The sequence below is a fragment of the Rhinatrema bivittatum genome, chromosome 14 (assembly GCF_901001135.1).
Source record: "Rhinatrema bivittatum chromosome 14, aRhiBiv1.1, whole genome shotgun sequence".
In the NCBI taxonomy this organism is placed as follows: Eukaryota; Metazoa; Chordata; class Amphibia; order Gymnophiona; family Rhinatrematidae; genus Rhinatrema; species Rhinatrema bivittatum.
Window position 1 is genome coordinate 37,165,890 of NC_042628.1, and position 18,523 is coordinate 37,184,412.

Consider the following 18,523-nt stretch of genomic DNA (forward strand, 5'->3'; position numbering starts at 1 on the left):
AAGGGCTGTGGGGCAGGGGGTTGGTTAGTCAGAAGATCAGCTCCAGTTTGTACTGCCTCTGTGTGGATGCTCCCATTTATTATGTACAATATCCAAAGTTCTACGCGGAATACAGTTAAAACAATCATAAAGAGAAACTCAAATGTTTAGGAAATCAGATTAGTTAATAGTATTTTTCTCAGCATAGTCTTTTAATTTAGTAACATAGTTAATGAAGTCTGATAAAGACCAAAATGATCTATCCAGTCTGCCCAGCAAGTTGCCTATGGTAGTAAATGCTGCTCCATGCAGGCTACCCCTATGTGGAAATGTTAACCTTAGGTGTAACAGAGCTATTTCTTTAGCAACTAAGGATCCTCTGTGTTTGTCCCATGCCCTTTTGAATGCTATTATTATGCTTGTCATATACAACATATACCTGACATTTGAAGAAGGGAACTATTCATGCATTACAACATATTTAGATTATTCTTGCATTGGCTCATTAAAAGATCTCTCAAGCTCTAAAGTATCAACTTTGTTCCAGGCCCTGGCTTTTAGAATTCCACTGCAGTGTACAAGAGATGGAATACCACATTCAGAATCTTATAGAGCAAACTGCTTTCTCCAGATGTTACAAAGTCAATTCAGATATTTTTTTTTTAGTGTACCAAAGATTTTTTTGTTCAGACTTCTCAAAATAATCAGGAATTTGGAAACAGTCTATTTCAGGATATGGAGTCCTAAGAATGCAGGCACTGTGTTTAAATTCAACTATATTTTAGGTTTTGCACACATTTTTCAGTGATAATATATAGAAACATAGAAATGATGGCAGAAAAGGATCTACAGTCCATCCAGTCTGCCCAGCAAGTTTATGGTAGTTTCTGTTGAGCCATACAAGTCCCCCCAGTCTTATCAGTTTCCCAGGCCGTCAAAGTCGGGGCCCTTGTTGGCTACTGTTAGAATCCAAATTCTCTGTTACTTCTGCCGTAGACGTTGAGAGTACTGTTGGGAGTCACATCAAGAGTTTGACTTATTAGTTAAAGGTAATAACAGCCGCATCAGCAAGTTGCCCCTATGTTTATTTTTCCCAGACCACAAAATTCAGTGTCCTAGTTATTTGCTGTCTATATTTAATTCCCTTTTTCTCCTTTCTCCCTGCCGTTGAAGCAGAGAGCAATAAAGAAGTTGTGGCTTATTAGTTAAGGGTAGTAACCGCCGCACCAGCAAGTTACCCCCATACACTCTTTTCTTCATTTCCATCCTCTAGCCCAGAGCTTTCCAAACTTTTTATGTTGGTGACACACTTTTTAGACAAACATAATTTCACGACACAGTAATTCAATCCACTAGCAAACCAGAGGGTAAAGGTTAAACGAACGAAATGTATTTTAACAATTTATGTATGTTTCCTTAAATATATACATAAATAAAATGTTTTATGACACAACCTATCTCATGAAAACCTTTCATTTATATTAAAAATATATAATATTCCAAGATTAATGTTATTGTTATAATTTGAGTAACAATAATAAAACAAATTGTCTGTCCCCCACACACTTATCTCTCTCCCCCCCAAGCACAATGTCTGTCCCCCACACACTCATCTCTCTCCTCAAGCACACAGTCCCCCACACACTCATTTCTCCCCCCCCCCAAGCACGTCTGGCCCCCACACACTCATTTCCCCCCCCCAAGCACGTCTGGCCCCCACACACTCATCTCTCTCCCCCCCCAAGCACGTCTGGCCCCCACATTCATGTACCTCTTCTTTTTGATTGTTGCCACTGTTTCATGAAAAAAACAAGCACTATTTAAAAAAAAAAAAAAAAAAAAAAGCCCAAGCACATGTCTGTCCCCACATACTCATCTCTCTCCCCCCAAGCACATGTCTGGCCCCCATACATTTATATCTCCCCCCCCCCCTCAGCACGTCTGGCCCCCACACTCATGTACCTCTTCTTTTTGATTGTTGCCAGTGTTTCATGAAAAAATAAGCACTATTTTCCAAAAAAACAAGCCCAAGCAGATGTCTGTCCCCCACACACTCATCTTTCTCTACCCCCAAGCACATGTCTGACCCCCACACACTCATCTCTTCCCCCCCCCCCCCCAAGCACATGTCTGGCCCCCCACACTCATGTACCCTTTCTTTTTGATTGTTGCCAGTTAAGTGCTTCACTCCCTTCTGGGTTCAAGCCTGCCATGGTGCATAACACCTTCCATGATCACCAAACACTGCTGCTTGCAGTCAGTTCTCTGCGTGGCCAGGCCTCATCAGCAGCAGCAGCCAATGACAGGGACAGCTGGGCTCAAGTCCCACCCACAAAGCCCCAAAAAAACACGATTGACAGCAAAAATCGCCCAATAATAAGCAACCCACGAACTGAAAAAAAAAAAAGTGACTCGCTGGAGGGGAGCGGCTATGTGGCCCAGGCTTGCGCGACACACCTGCACACTGCAGGCGAACCACTAACGTGTCCCGACACACAGTTTGGAAAGCTCTGCTCTAGCCTTTAGAGATCCACTGTGTTTATCCCATGCCCCTTTGAAATCCTTCACCATTTTTGTCTTCACCATCTCCTCCAGGAGGGCATTCCAGGCATCCATCACCCTCTCCGTGAAGAAATATTTCTCAAAGGACAAGCAGGATGGTAGTCCTCACACATGAGTGACATCATCCGATGGAGCCCGGCATGGAAATCTATATTTCGTCCGTAATGAACTCAAAAGATATTTCTCTCCTCAGGCTTATAAATCCTCTCTATGTAAGCATACAAAAAACAAATCACAGTATTAGAGGAACCAATCTCTCACACTCTCTTCATTTAAATAATATCGAAATATTTATGGGAAATCGTATCAGAAAATAATGTGCTCTTACAGTCGTCTAGCTCTCTTGCCCACAAAGGGCAATCTATATTTCCTGACACAGGTTCTGAATCATCCTTCCTGGAGTTTCATTTAATGACCCCTAGTTCTACTGATTTCTTTCCAACGGAAAAGATTTGTTGATTGTGCATCATTAAACCTTTCAGGTATCTGAAGGTCTGTATTATATCTCCCCTGCACCTCCTCTCCTCCTGTCCCTTTTGAGATATGGTATCCAGAACTGAGCACAAAATTCCAGATGAGGCCTCACATAGGACCTGTACATGGGGATTATCACCTCCTTTTTTTTTTCTACTTATTCCTTTCTCTATGCAGCCCAGCATTCTTCTGGCTTTAGCTATCGCCTTATCACATTGTTTCACCGTCTTCATATCACCAGACACTATCACTCCAAGCTCCCTTTCATGCTCCATGCAAAACAGCCCTTCACCACCACCATCCCCCATCACAAACAGCTCTTTTGGATTACCATCCCCCCAGATGCATGACTCTGCACTTCTTGGCATTGAATCCCAGCTGCCATATCTTCGACCACTCTTCAAGCTTCCTTAAATCACTTCTCATTCTCTTTACTCCTTCCGGCGTGTCCACTCTGTTGCATATCTTAGTATCATCTGCAAATAGACAAACTTTACCTTCTGTCTCTTCCACAATGTCTCTCATAAAGATATTGAACAGAACCAGTCCCAACACCGATCCTTGTGGCACTCCACTTAACACCAGTCTCTCCTCGGAGTAGGTTCCATTCGCCATCACACACTGTCTTCTGTCTGATAACCAGTTTGTAATCCAGGCCACCACCTTGACGCTCATTCTCAATCTTCTCATTGTATTCACAAGCCTCCTATGCAGGACTGTATCAAAAGCTTTGCTGAAATCCAGGTAGATCACATCGAGCGTTTTTCCTTGATCCAATTCTTTAGTCACCCAATCAAAAACATCAATCATATGAAGGCTTGACTTGTTTTCTTCCATACACCAGAAGGGGAAGTCAGAAACATCACTTTGGTTAAGGAAGGAACTTTAGTAATTCCAAAAGCTGGATGTTTAAACAGGTGTTTAGCAAAGAAGTCTCTACATAAAGGATGAGCAGCAAGAAAGAAATTAATGCATATTATTTTACCTTCACTGTTATTTAATGTTATAATTTTATTAAGTTTTTTTATTTCATTGTCATTTATTTTATGATTTTATTTAGTTTCTTTTAATTCATTTTTATTTCATTTTAATTTGAAAATTACTAATTGCTTTTATTTTTTAATTGCTGTGATGTATTAGTTTGTTTATTATTCTAATTAATGTAAAAGTTCATTTTTACACTAATTTTTACTTTATTTATTTGGTTGTAAACCAGTGTGATTGATACACAGAATATCGGTCTATAAAACAATATAAATAAATACATTTAAATGTTTGTTAGCTTTGCAAAAAGTATCAACTCTGTTTAAAACATTATTTCGGCTTTCCTTTAACTAATCGACAGCAGTTGTTATACAGGTAGTATAAGGTCAAATGCAATGTGTACAATGTGATACAGTCAGAAATTTGGAGGCAAGTTTTATTTCTTGCAGTTTTTTTTTTCTCTGATACAAACAGCACCTTTAATTTAAAAAATGTACCTTGCAACTAAAACAGCCTTTTGAGCAATCTTGGGCATTAGGTTTTGGTAGCATGTTTGCACTATACAAATTCTGCAGTTGAGAGTTTCATTCAGTACCTGTTTCATACTGAAAGTTATTTAAGAATGATGTATGATAATTCAGTGTTTGAAATATTAGATAAAATCTTCCTTTATGTGCATTAGATTCTGGGACTTGGAACGGGATGAGAATTATGTGCTTTCTCTGGATGAACAACTCAGCTTTGAAGGAGGCGAGAATATAAATTGTGTCTCATACTGCAGTGTGAAAGGTGAGCATTTTCTTGCAGTTCCTTGTGTCGGAGCGGCCTTGGAGGGAACAGGCAGCGCGCGCAGGTCTACGTGCGCATCTTATAAAATCCGGCGTACTTTTGTTTGCGCGGGCGTACATTTATAAAATCTACCCCTAAGGATTTATGTATTGCCTGATGCTGAGGCGATTTACAATATTAACATACATAATAAAATTAAACATAAAAACAAATAACACAAAGAGAAAAAAAATACCATTACGCAGTATATCATAAAGCTAATAAAACATCAAAGCAATGTTAAAAAAAACAAACCAAAAATAAAAACCAAATTAAATAAAATCACTACAGTGAAAACCACTGAATTATCTTTCAGATAAAAACAGCTGAAAGCCAAGCTAGTCAAAGGCTAACCGAAACAAACAAGTCTTTAGCATGGTTTTAAATTGCTTATTCTTAACTCAAATGGAAGACTGTACCAAAATTCAAAAGCAGCAATAGAGAGAGCTCTCTCATTTGTGACATCAAGCCTGGCCTGTTTATGAGATGGAATATCTGAAGCCTTTTTTTGCTGATCTAAGGTTATGACTTGGTACATAGATTTTTAACAATGAATTAGTCCAAAGAAAGGAGATTATAGACCATAAATATGTTGATGAATGGAAGCCAATATAAATTTTTTAAAACAGGTGAAATATGTTCACACATTTTTGTACCTTTAATAACTGAAGAGACTTAATGGTATAAGCTGATAGTCCCAGTAGTGTGGTATTACAGTAGTCCAGAAGAGGAAGAATAAGCGCCTGAACGAAAATCTGACGGATACAATAAGTGTTTTAGACCACGCACCGTATGACATTTTTAAAAACCAGATTTAACAAAGGCTTTAATTTGAGCGTAAAACGTTTGGAGTCAATAAAATCCCCAAACATTCCTTATTTATATCTCTGTTCCATCCCCATGTATCTTCTTGTCTTTCTTTCTTTCTTTTCTCTCTATATTTCCCTCTCTTTTGTTCCTCATCCTTTCTCTTTTCTGCATCTTTTCTGCCTCTTGGCCTGAGAGTATAAAAAGTATTCTTCTGTAACATCTTTCTTTCTCTCTTCTTTTTTTTCCCCACAGTCAGGATGATATATGAATGTCTCCTATTATACTGCTGAATATGAGCACTCCCCCTTCCCTGTTCAGATACTTGCTAGCAATAAGTTACATTATTTCTTTAGGTCTCTATAATCTGGAGAGATTGCTTTGTTTGCTTGACAGTACGTTTTATAACAAATTGATTTGCATCATGATTACTAAAAGACTTGCTGTGTATCACTAATTAGTCAGTAGTAGCATTCTAAGGTTTACACACCCCCTTCATTTTTAAATAAATAATGCTGAGACTAGTTTATTATAAAATTTCTGGTACATCCAGATAAATCCTTTCATTTGACTTGGCAATAAGTTTTGTGTAGATATTAAGGCAAATGTTCTTTTAATAAATTTGAAAAGAGGACTGAAGCAGAGCTCTCGTCTCTTTAGCATTTAACGGTTTGCTTGCCCTCCACGGCATGGTGAAATAGGAAAATTATATTAGAACAAAGTGCAGTGGCTGAAATGCAGGATAGGTAATAAATATCACCGGTGTTTCCCTCTGCTTTAGTGGGACATTTCTTAGTTAATATGTTGCAATGTTACCATGGAAAACTGCTAAATATTCAGATCTTCCATAAAATATTCAACATAAACAATAATAAATTATACAACAGAATTTAAACACATTTTCTGAAAATAACTAAGCAAGTTGATTTGTGGCCAGAAGTGAGCAGCATTCTAGCTTTGTGTCCACCTGAAGGAAGGGATCATGAGATACTACATTGTTTACATGCTTTGAGATCTCAAAAAGGGACTAGCAGCTTTATTTTTGTTTTCCTTCCCTGTGGATGAAGTAACATAGTTTTAGTCGTACATTCAAATACATAGGATTTTATCAGCCTGCAGACAAAATATTTGAAGAAAAGAAAAATGCTTCTTCATCTACTTGCTGCAGTGATGAAGCATCAACTTCACCTGAAAATAAAGTCAGTTTTCCAGGTTTCTTTTAGTTTTGCAATGGAAGGCATGAAGAATCTTCCAGTGATAGCTTAAGAGCAACTTTCAAACAGGAAGCTGGATCACAATTTGAAAATATAACATTTCTTAGCGTTTTCACAGGTGAATCCAAACTAGTGGGATATGCACCTCTATCAGCAGATGGAGTCAGAGCAAAGCTGACATCACGGTATATATACCCTTGCAGTGACATCAACCCGCCAGTATTCTACGTCTCCAGCAGATGGTGGACGTGCATCTACCTACTGGGGATTGCTTTAAGTTTTAGAAGGAGAAAAGAAGAAGGAAATGTATTTTGCCCTGCTCTCCTGAGGTGATACCATATGGTCCCTCCCTCAGATGAGGTCCGGTAGCTGGTTTTCAGCTGGTGTGGACTTAGCTGTTTAAAAAAAAAAACCAGCTGAAAAAGTAGCGGGTTCAGTAAGCTAAGTACGGAGATGAAGGCATTTGCTCTCTCCCCTCGTAGCCAGAGACCAATTCTGACTCAGCCAGGATGGGCTGAGCTCAGGCAAATATACATATAAACACAGAGGGAGGTGAATTTTTTTGTAGGGTGTCCTCTCTCTTTCGGTCTCTGTGTTTGGCGTGCTGATCCTAGCGGGTTGAACAGCCTTTTTGGCTAAGCCCACTCTCAGGGTTTCTTGTTCGCTACGTGGCGTGCTTTTTCCTGCACATCAGGTTGCACTTTTTGGTTCTCTCAGTGGAGGAGTAGCCTAGTGGTTAGAGCAGTGGGCTTCAAACCAGGAGACCAGGGTTCAAATCCCACTGTTACTCCTTGTGACATTGGGCAAGTCACTTTACCCTCCGTTGCCTCCTCCTCTGGGGATAGGGAAATTTCTACAGTACCTGAATGTAATCTGCTTTGAAGTGCTGAAAAAAGTGTGAAAAGCAGAATATAAAAATCTAAATTAAAAAAAAAAAAAAGTATGTGCGTCCAATTTGCGTGCCTGGTTGGATGCTTGTTTGGATGTCCAGTTGGTTAGGGGCATCTGTCTGCGCGCTCATTAGCACACCTTTATCTGTGCACACAAGTCTATGTGGCCTCGTGGGAGCCCAATTTATGGGTGCTCATCAGGGCACAGGGTTGAATGCCTGGTTGGTTTTTGCAGCCCGAATACAGCTGGATGCACACTTCTCAGACGCCTGTTAGAGCATATTGTCAGATTGAAGGCGCCTATAGAAAAGAAACCTTACCCTCTGTGCTGCTTGTCATATTCGGGCATGTCAGCGCTTTAGAGGCTCAGGAGGAATTGCCTTCATCTGATTTTACTAAGCCCGGTTCTTCCCAGCCTGATGCAAGTCTGGGAAAAGAACTGCCAGAAGGGTCGCCTGACTTTGGAGCTCCCCTAACTTGCTAGTCAGTCGGGGAAGGTAGTTCAGTGGGCACAGGCAGGTACCTCCTGGTTTTGACAAGGATCCCTCTGCCTTTTCTTGGGTAGAATATTTTAAGGACTGCAGTCTTTTCTTCAGGCGCAGTCCTCTGCCCCAGCCAATCTTACAGCTCAGAGTTGCAGGCAGTGAAATCCCACTCGCCTGGTGCTGTGAGTAAGCGTCGGTGTACAACTAGATCGGCTGCCAGCCTTCCCAATAGGGACCCAGATGGCAAGGATGATGAAGCTGATCCTTACTCCCTGGAAGATGGGAAAATTCCTCTGAGATTGGAGCCGTATAGGGCTATGTTTTGGTTCTTTCTGATTTCCCAGACATTGAAGATGCTGGAAGTACCTGGGGCCGAATACATGTCTGAGCAAAAAAAAAAAGATCCCATTTTGATTTCTTTGTGTAAAGCCTCATGTTTCTTCCCTATTATGGAGGTTATTCAAGAATTGATTGATCTTGAGTGGGGCGCCCCGGAAGCGAATTTCAAAGGGGGACAAATTTTGGAAGGCCTGTACCCCCTGGATCCAGCTGTGAGAGAGCAATTGTGCTTTCCAAAATTGGATGCGCTTGTGGGTGCTATTACCAAGCGGACTACTATTCCTGTAGAGGGAGGAGCGGCCTTAAAGGATGCACACGATCGGAGAATTGAGGCCATCCTTAAGCAAGTCTCTGAAGCAATGGCAATGACTTTGCAGATAGCTTCTTGTTGCTCCCTGGTGGCTCACTTGTTTACTTCTCTCTCAGGAGGTCGATGAATCTGGTGTGATTTCCAGGGCAGTGATAGAACCAGCAGCTGCCTTTCTGGCAGATGCGGGCTGCGATTTGATCTGCACTTCGGCCAGAGGTGTGGCATCGGTAATAGTGGCCATGCATCAGTTATGGCTGAGGAATTGGTCGGCCGATGCAACCTCCAAGCCTAACCTTACAAAGTTGCCCTTTAAAGGCTCACTCTTGTTTGGGAGTGAGCTGGAGAAAATGGCCAATAAGTGGGGTGAGTCTCAAGTTCCTCGGTTGCCAGAAGATAAGAAACAAATGCTGTGCTCCTTCAGCATAAGAGGTTGTACTAGGGCATCCAAATGTTTTTGACCCTACAGAGGAGCAGCCTTTCAGAGGGCTCGACATTTGGGTAGGTCTCAGTCCCTTTGTCCCAGGCAGCACAGACAGAGTACAGACTTGGGTAGTAGAGACTCTCAGTGAAGGTTACTGATCCACCCCCTGGAACAGGAGATAGGGTGTCACCTCTCTCTCTCTTTTATCTGAGGTGGGTTGAAATCACGTCAGACCAGTGGGTTCTGGAGGTGATACGAGATGACTGTGCGCTGGAGTTTTGCAGTGTTCCTCAGACATATTTATGGTGTCTCCCTGTAATTCTCCGCAGAAGAGACATCCAATGGAGTGAATGTTGTCAAAACTCCTCAGTCCTAATGCTATGGTTCCAGTGCCCACGTCTCAAGAAAATATGGGCCGATATTCCATTTATTTCGTTGTGCCCAAGAAGGAGGGCTCTTTTCTGGATCTCAAGGGGTAAACAGTAATTTGCATATGACTCATTTTCGCATGGAAACCTTGCGCTCAGAGATAATGGCAGTGCAGTTGGAGAAGTTTCTGATGTCCTTGGATTTGTCCGAGGCATACCTGCATATTTCCATCTGACTAGAGCATCAATGATTTCTATGTATCACAGTTTTGGAGCATCATTATCAGTTTCAAACACTACTTTTTGGTTTGGTCACCATGCTCAGAATCTTTTCCAAGGTTGTGGTGGTGGCGACAGAGTTGAGAAAGGATAGGATTCTGGTACACCCATACTTGGACAACTGGCTGATTTGGACCAAAAGTCTGGAAGAGAGCCTCTGAGTGTCACGCAAGGTGATTTTATTGTTGCAGGAGCTAGGTTGGGTGATGAACCTGGCCAAGAGCAATCTTCAGCCATTTCAGTCGCTAGAGTATTTCGGTGTTCAGTTCGACATGAAGCAGGGCAGGGTGTTCTTGCTGGAGGGCAGTATTTGGAAGCTGATGGCACAGGTATGACTACTGATTAACACAATATGCCCGACAGTGTGGTCATATCTACAGGTGCTCGGATTGATGGTGGTGCTGTGGGCCTGGGCGACTGAAATGGCTGAAGATTGCTCTTGGCCAGGTTCATCACCCAACCTAGCTCCTGCAACAATAAAATCACCTTGCGTGACACTCAGAGGCTCTCTTCCAGACTTTTGGTCCAAATCAGCCAGTTGTCCAAGTATGGGTGTACCAGAATCCTATCCTTTCTCAACTCTGTCGCCACCACCACAACCTTGGAAAAGATTCTGAGCATGGTGACCAAACCAAAAAGTAGTGTTTGAAACTGATAATGATGCTCCAAAACTGCGATACATAGAAATCATTGATGCTCTAGTCAGATGGAAATATGCAGGTATGCCTTGGACAAATCCAAGGACATCAGAAACTTCTCCAACTGCACTGTCGAGCTGAGCGCTTTAATGGTTATCTGTTAATAATCAAGTTTTGTTAAGTTTGTCCACAGTTGGCCTTTGTATAGATGATGTCACTGCAGGGGTACATATACCGTGATGTCAGCTTTGCTCCGTCTCCATCTGCTGGTATAGGTGCATAACCTACTGGTTTTGAATTCACCTGTCTGTACTAAAGAAAAGGAAATTATCAGGTAAGTAATAATTTCTCTTTGGTGAAATGTTGTTGGACATGTTCTGCTTGATGTTGGTAGGAAAAAAAATCCATCAATCTCAGACCATGCTGTCTCCATATTATTGGCATTTTAACAATATATTTGTGCATGGTAAGTTTTGTTTTTTTTTGTTTTGTTTTTTTTCCAAGACTGATATTTATTTATATTCCACTTTTTCACAGCACTGCATTCAGGTACTGTAGGTATTTTCCTATCCCCAGAGGGCTTACAATGTAAGTTTGTACCTGAGGCAATGGAGGGTAAAGTGACTTGCCCAAGGTCACAAGGAGCATCAGCAGGACTTGAACCTTGGTCTCCTGGTTCATAGCTCACTGCTCTAACCACTAGGCGGCTACTCCACACTTACAGTGAATGAAGATGGCAGTTGAGATTGGTGGAGCAAGAGCTGAAGGTGGCCTTATCAATATTTCTACCCCATATCAATTAACTTTAAGCATATAAACAGGCTTGGGGTTCTCATTACAAGTAAGGTTTTTAGAATGTTTGTTAATTATTGGAAGGAGCTGTGTTGTACAAAATTTGTATTCATTTGGATGTATTTTGCGCCTGAAAGATTGAAAAACAGTAATCTGAGGAATCAGTGTAGATATCTATTCCAAACCTACACATATACTCTGCTGCAACCCTAGGCTAACTCATCTGTGTTCCTGACTCCTAGAAAAGCAAGCATCACAACCTCCACAACCCAGATAGACTTATCATATCCCCTTGACCAGCTCACTTTCTCTCTTGAGCTAGAGAGAAGCAAGTGCCATGACTTTCACTTTCATTGACCATAATGCTTTTCTTGTGTCCTCACTCTCTAGAGCACTTTGCTTTTAAATGCAGGAATTCTGGCAGGTGGTACCAACAAAGGGAGAATAGCAATGTGGAAGAAGGCACCAGCATCAACTCAGAATTCATGGAAAAATGAAGGGAAAAATAAATGGAAGATTCAGGCACCTACTGAGCTGGAAGGGAACATCACTCAGATAAAGGTGAGAGTGAGGACATGCAATTTAGATTTCCCTTTATGGATAGTATGAACTGTACACTTTTTTTCATATGTATTTAATTTTGAGTCTTTTAAAGAGATTTTTATATTTTAAAAAACTGAAATCCAAAGGCATCTTCTAGTAATATCACTAGAAGACATGTAAGATGCGACTTCTGGGACATATGTGTCTGTCTGCTCTGTAGCCACAAAATCACTTTTTCCACTTCATCCAGCCAAACCAGTCCAGATGCATTGGTTATGCTCACCATTCATGGATGGAAACATAGACTAACAGGTTTGCTGACATCATCCTTTATAGGCTCCCATGCTGACCTCAGCCTGTCAGTAGTCTTGTCTCCAGTAGATGGAAGGCAAGCATCCCATGCTGTGAGCTGAGCCTGATTAGGCCGGGTACAGAAGTCTAAAAAGTTTTATTGGATTGGACAGTTCCTGAGCTGAAAGTCTTGTACTCCCTCCCTCAGTTGGGGCCTGCCAGTATTCTGAATTTTGGACATCAGGCCTAATCTGTAATGATCCTTCCTCTTCCCCCCTTCCTGGTTTCTTCTGCTTTCTGGTTCCACGTGGCATCCTCCATTCTTCAAAAAAAGGACCTGATTGCCTTAGAATCAGATTCTCCTGAAGCTCTAATGAAACTCTTACCTGCTTGTTTTAAGGAAAGAGAGAAGTTAAGTGTTCCTAAGGTGGATGCACTGGCTTGTGTTGAAATAAAGTAGACTGCGATTCTAGTAGAGTGTGGTGCTACCTTCAAAGATGTGCAAGACAGGAAAATAGAATCGGTGATCAAACGGGTCTTTGAGGCTGCTAGCATAGAACTTTAAGTGGTGCAGTAGTTGCTTGAAGTGAGAACAGGATTATATTTGTTTCAGTGGTTAGAAGAAAGTCCTTTAGATGTTAATGGATCAGTTCTGGACGAGGCTTCTCAGATGGAGCCAGGGCAGCCTTCTTGGTGGATGCTTCCTTTGACTTGATGCAAACGTTGCAAGGAGTATGGCCTTTATTATCGCAACAAGAAGATTGCTTTGACACTGAAATTGGTTAGCAGATTCGATTTCTAAGACTTGATTAACCAAGCATCCTATTAAGAGAATTTGCTGTTTGGTGAAGATCTTAAGAGGATGGCAAATTTTTGGAGGGAGTCTAAGGTGCCCCAGCACCCAGAGGATAGGCTGAATTTCATTGTGCCCAGTAAAGGTCTGCAATCAGTTTTGAGACTCTAAGAGGAGATCTTCAGGAGGTCAGAGATCTAGAATCATTAGTAGATTCCATTCCTTTTGGAATGCCAAGAGAGGAGGTAAGGATAGAGGCTTTGGTTAGACAGTGACCTCCTGGAGCTTTCAGTGAAGGTTTTGGGGACCACGCTCCAGATCAATGGATTGGCGATTGGCTATCAGAGTTTTATCTGAGATGAACCTACATTACTTCAGACCAATGGGTCTTGGAGGTCACTCAGGAAGGTTATACCTTGGAGTTTTCCTGTACAATTTCAGATGCTTTTATGGTTTCTCCTTGTCATTCCACTCTGAAAAGAAGCAATGCAGACAATGCTCAGTCACTTTCTTCTGTTTCCAGTTGGGCAGTGGGGCCAGGGTTGGTATTATATTTACTTTTGTGGCTCTCAAATAGGAGGGAACCTTTTGTCCGATTCTAGATCTGAAGCAGGTCAACACGGCCCTGAAAGTGTATCATTTCAGGATGGCGACCTTGAAATCAGTCATAGTGGCAGTGAAACAGGGGAATTCTTAATGTCCTTGGATCTAACAGAGGCATATCTGCACATTCCCATAAAGGAAAGCTATCAGAAGTATCTTTGCTTTGCAGTGCTGGGAGTCACTTTTAGTTCAGATTCTTCCATTTTGGATTAGCCACAGCCCCAAGGGCCTTTTCCAAAGTGATGGTTGTGGTAGCAGTGGCTGAGCAGAGAAGGAGTTTTGGTTCATCTTTATCTGGACGATTGATTGATCCAAGCTAAATCTATCTAGGAGAGTGTGACAGCTAAGGCCAGAGTGGTCCAGTTGTTGCAGGAACTGGGTTGGGTAGTAAATTTCACCAAGAGCATACTACTGCCCTTTTTAGTCCCTGGAATATCTGGGAGCTTATTTCAGCATGAAGGTAGGAAGCTTACAGTTGCCAGTGCAAAAGATCCAGAAATTACAGGTTCAAGTGTGTTCCTTATTGGAGATTAGGAATCCTATGGTGTGGTTTTGAGAGTGGGTTTAGCAATTTTCTGATCACTTGGGTACATTTCATACATCCGGACTTGGGGGGTTGGATAGAGAGGAAGGAGAAACGTATTCTTATCTAATAATTTCTTTTTCTTGAGTCCAGCTAAACCAGTCCAGGAACCTCCCTATTCTTTTTTTTTTTTTTTTTTTTTAAGAATCACATTTTATTTAATCAAAAGTAAATAGATAAATGTAAAATATGTTTAAAATAGCATAATATAACTAGAACCCTGCCGCAATGCAATATCAAACCATTCATATTACATTTTCTATTTTCAGAAGGTATTAGGATCCCAACTCACATTTCATATTACAAAACTGAAGTATCACATACCTTAACCCCATCCCCCTCCAACCCTTAACCCCGACAGCTTTATCCACAAAATAACAAAGGGTTATAGGAATATATAACTCCTGTATCTCAGTAGATACGATACTACCTCCATGTAAGGAGTAGGCAGAAAGGAGGAGCTATGGAGACCAATGTAACAGTCACTATACAAGTAGAGTCAGATCAAGTGCCACAGACATGTTCAGCCTACTCTTCAAATGGTCAGAAAGAGAGAGCGAACACACATCTAAATCTTCGTAGCTGGAACAACTTCAGCTGTTTCAATCAATGCAACATTGGGTGCATAATTCTCATTTATATCATGTAAACTAAACATTGTCAGATTTGGATAGCCATAATTTGAAAGCTCCCCAAATTAACTCATACTTATTCTCCCATCATCTCCTGATTTTAGTTAGTTTATTCATCCTGCATACTCGGTGCAAATGCTGTACCACCAATTAAAATAGGAGGGATATCAGGTTGTCTCCAAAAGTATTGTCACTTCATATCTCACTGCTATGAAAATTAGGCTCAGTAAAATTTGAATATATTTATCGTAGTTTTCAGAGGGAATATTTAATCAGATGGGTTTTGGATCCAAAACGGAACCTCCCTATTCTGCCAAACATTCCTTTCAGCTGCGTATATTTGAAGAAAGAGTGTTTATGTTCTGTTTCCAGTGAGAAGTGGTAAGTTCTTAGTCTATTAGTTTTGAAAATTGGTTGTTTTCTCAACCTGTTTCTCTTGTTTTTTTCTGTCTTGGAAGCCTCCTGGCTGGGGAGCGAGAGTTATTCGTAGCTTGTTACATAAGTTAAGTGGCGGGCTGAGGTTAGCACAGGAGTCTATAAGGGTGATGTTAGAAAACCTGTTGTCTTGGTCTCCATCTGCTAGATGGTGATCATAACCTAAACATCTGGACTGGTCTGGTTGGACTCAAGGAAAGGAAATTATCAGGTAATAATAAATTTCTCCTTCTGCATAAAGAGGTACATTTTCAAAGGAGCTAACCTTAATAAATCAGCTATATCTGGTAAGTGGAATTTTAGCCACCTGACGATATGCCTGTACTTTTGGCCACATAGAAAAGAGACAGAGGGGAGAGCTTTGGTGGGGTGTTTGAAATTAGGCGGTAATTTTCAAACAGCCTCCATGAGAAATTCAACAAAATTGGCCTGTAAAGCTCGCCCTACCACCGACAGCCCACCGCCGGCCACGAGGCCAAAATTAAAAATACTCACCGCCATCCAGGCGCCCGATCTCAGCGCCGACCCCCTTCCAGGCGCGCAGCCGATGACGTCACCGAGACGCGACCGGGAGGGGATTTAAATCCCGGCGCGATCTTCGGGCGCTCTCTTCTCCCTCGGCCCTCCAGCGGACCACGAGGACCCGACGCCCGACGTAGGAGCTGGGAGCCAGGGCCGCGCAGCCGGCGCCGGGACCTATCGGGGTAAGGCCTGTAAAGCTCGCCCTACCACCGACAGCCCACCGCCGGCCACGAGGCCAAAATTAAAAATACTCACCGCCATCCAGGCGCCCGATCTCAGCGCCGACCCCCTTCCAGGCGCGCAGCCGATGACGTCACCGAGACGCGACCGGGAGGGGATTTAAATCCCGGCGCGATCTTCGGGCGCTCTCTTCTCCCTCGGCCCTCCAGCGGACCACGAGGACCCGACGCCCGACGTAGGAGCTGGGAGCCAGGGCCGCGCAGCCGGCGCCGGGACCTATCGGGGTAAGGCCTGTAAAGCTCGCCCTACCACCGACAGCCCACCGCCGGCCACGAGGCCAAAATTAAAAATACTCACCGCCATCCAGGCGCCCGATCTCAGCGCCGACCCCCTTCCAGGCGCGCAGCCGATGACGTCACCGAGACGCGACCGGGAGGGGATTTAAATCCCGGCCCATTCCCCAGGCGCCGCGCGCCGGGCGTCGCGCGCCGAAGGAGCGCGACAAAGGGGCCTGCCCCTTTGTGCGCCCCTTAGTGCAGTCCCGCAGAGCAGACCTCTCATCCGCCATCCTACAAGAAACCAACTAGAAGCCAACAACTGGTCTCCAAACCACACGCAGACGTCCAGTAACACCCAGACGTCAAATAATCTAAAAGTGAGTAAAACCTCACCTAACACCCCTGCAGCAACGCACTCTCGCAACGGACCGCCACCACAGGACTCACAACGATACATGCAATTTTATGTTCCTCAGTCCTCGCCTTTACAACTCTTAATCCAAATCTCATCCTACAATTAACCCAAACCGCCCCTGTGCCCCCTTGCCAACCAAGAGTGCATGACCTTACAAGAACGATACTTGACTCAATATTTTTTGTTGTTACCTATATTGCTACTGCATTGCTAGAACCTATACTGTCTTTTGTGCCTGCCTCTGTATGCCTCTGTATGCTCGTCCACTCCTTGATGTCCACGTGCTCCCTTCTTAGCGCAGACCAGCCTAATTTCCCCACACCCCAGAGAATCCAGAGACTCCGCCCTCAAAAGGTCTACCCCACCCTCCCTGCCTCACCACACCAGACATGTGCATACAATCTGTACCCATCCTATATCTCCCTCACTTGCGCAAACCCCGCGCCCCCCCTCTCCACATTGCCAACCCTCGCAGCTCGCTAATACCCATCTTGACCTCTCCCCTCACCGAATTCCTTGGCCTAATCACCCTCACCTTAACCCTCATCAATGCACAATCCATCCTAAAAAAAGCCCCCATCATCCATGACCTCCTCACGGATGATAACCCTGACCTTTTTGCCGTCACTGAATCATGGCTCAAAGAAACAGACCATGTCTATCTCAATCAGCTCCCCGGAACACTATACGACACTTTCTCCATCCCAAGACCTAAAAAGAGAGGGGGTGGGCTACTCCTAGCCGCAAAAAAGCACCTCAACCTCAAACTCCAACCCATCTGCCCCCCGCCCAAACTAGAAATCGGACTCTTCAAATCACCCACCCTCCAGATCTGCCTCATTTATGCCCCACCCAACCTCATTGAACACGACCCCTCCCCCCTCATCGAATTCATTGTAGACAACCTCAAAACAGACTCTCCCGCCGTGATCCTCGGAGATTTTAATCTCCATGTGGACTCCACTCCCCGCACCCCCTCCTGCGAAACACTCCTAACCACCTTCGAAGCCCTAGGTTTCAAACAGCTCATCACTTCCCCCACTCACAAGGCAGGGCACACCCTCGATCTCCTATTTATCAACTCCCATCTATCTACACCCTGCCCCCCCGCAACAACCCCCATACCCTGGTCCGACCACTTCATCATCAATGCCCAAATCAACCTCACTCCCCCCACCAAGATATCACCAACCCAAAGGAAAATTGTTTCCTTCCATAAACCCTGCTCTTCTGAAAACATAGCCACAGCTTTCGACAAAGCTGTAGAAAACCTGGACCTCTCAAATCCAGATGCAGCCCTTCACTCCTGGAATCATATAACCAAATCCATAGCCAATAAACTCTGCCCCATGCTACACAAAGAAATCCCCGTCCCTCAGAACAAAAAAAAACCCTGGTACTCCAACGAACTCCAAAGTCTGAAACAAGACCTCAGATCAAAAGAACGCCTGTGGCGCCGCCATCCCTCCACCCAACACAAAGCAGTGTATAAACTCTCACTGCACAACTACCGACAAGCCACCATCATCGCCAAAAGGGACTTTCACGCCAAAAAAATTCACGACCTACAATTCAATGCCAATGCCCTCTTTTCCTACGTCAATAACCTCACCAAGACCCCCCACCCTGCCACGTCTGAAGAAAACTCCAAGAAAAAATGCGAGGATCTTGCGAATTATTTCCAGCACAAAATCTCGAACATCCTCCAACGTTTCCCCCATAACCCCATGACCACATCCCCCCCCCCTAAAAATGATAGCTCCTGCATCAAAGCCTTCGACCCCACCTCCACGCTAGAAATTGAGACCATCCTCAAAAAAATGAAACCGGCCACACACCTCCTAGACGCAATCCCATCCAAAACCCTCCTCTCCATAC

At 43.3% G+C, this 18,523-nt stretch overlaps 1 protein-coding gene across 5 annotated transcripts in view; it reads left to right on the forward strand.

The window, feature by feature from the left end:
* The window catches only part of IFT140 (intraflagellar transport 140), a 298,079-nt gene that overhangs the window by 62,681 nt on the left and 216,875 nt on the right, over positions 1–18,523 (forward strand). For all 5 annotated transcript variants that reach the window (XM_029577418.1, XM_029577414.1, XM_029577415.1 and 2 more), the window contains exons 8-9: positions 4,682–4,788; positions 11,783–11,931. In XM_029577418.1, coding sequence (XP_029433278.1) covers positions 4,682–4,788; positions 11,783–11,931 — 256 coding nt within the window. The remainder of the gene's footprint in view (positions 1–4,681; positions 4,789–11,782; positions 11,932–18,523) is intronic.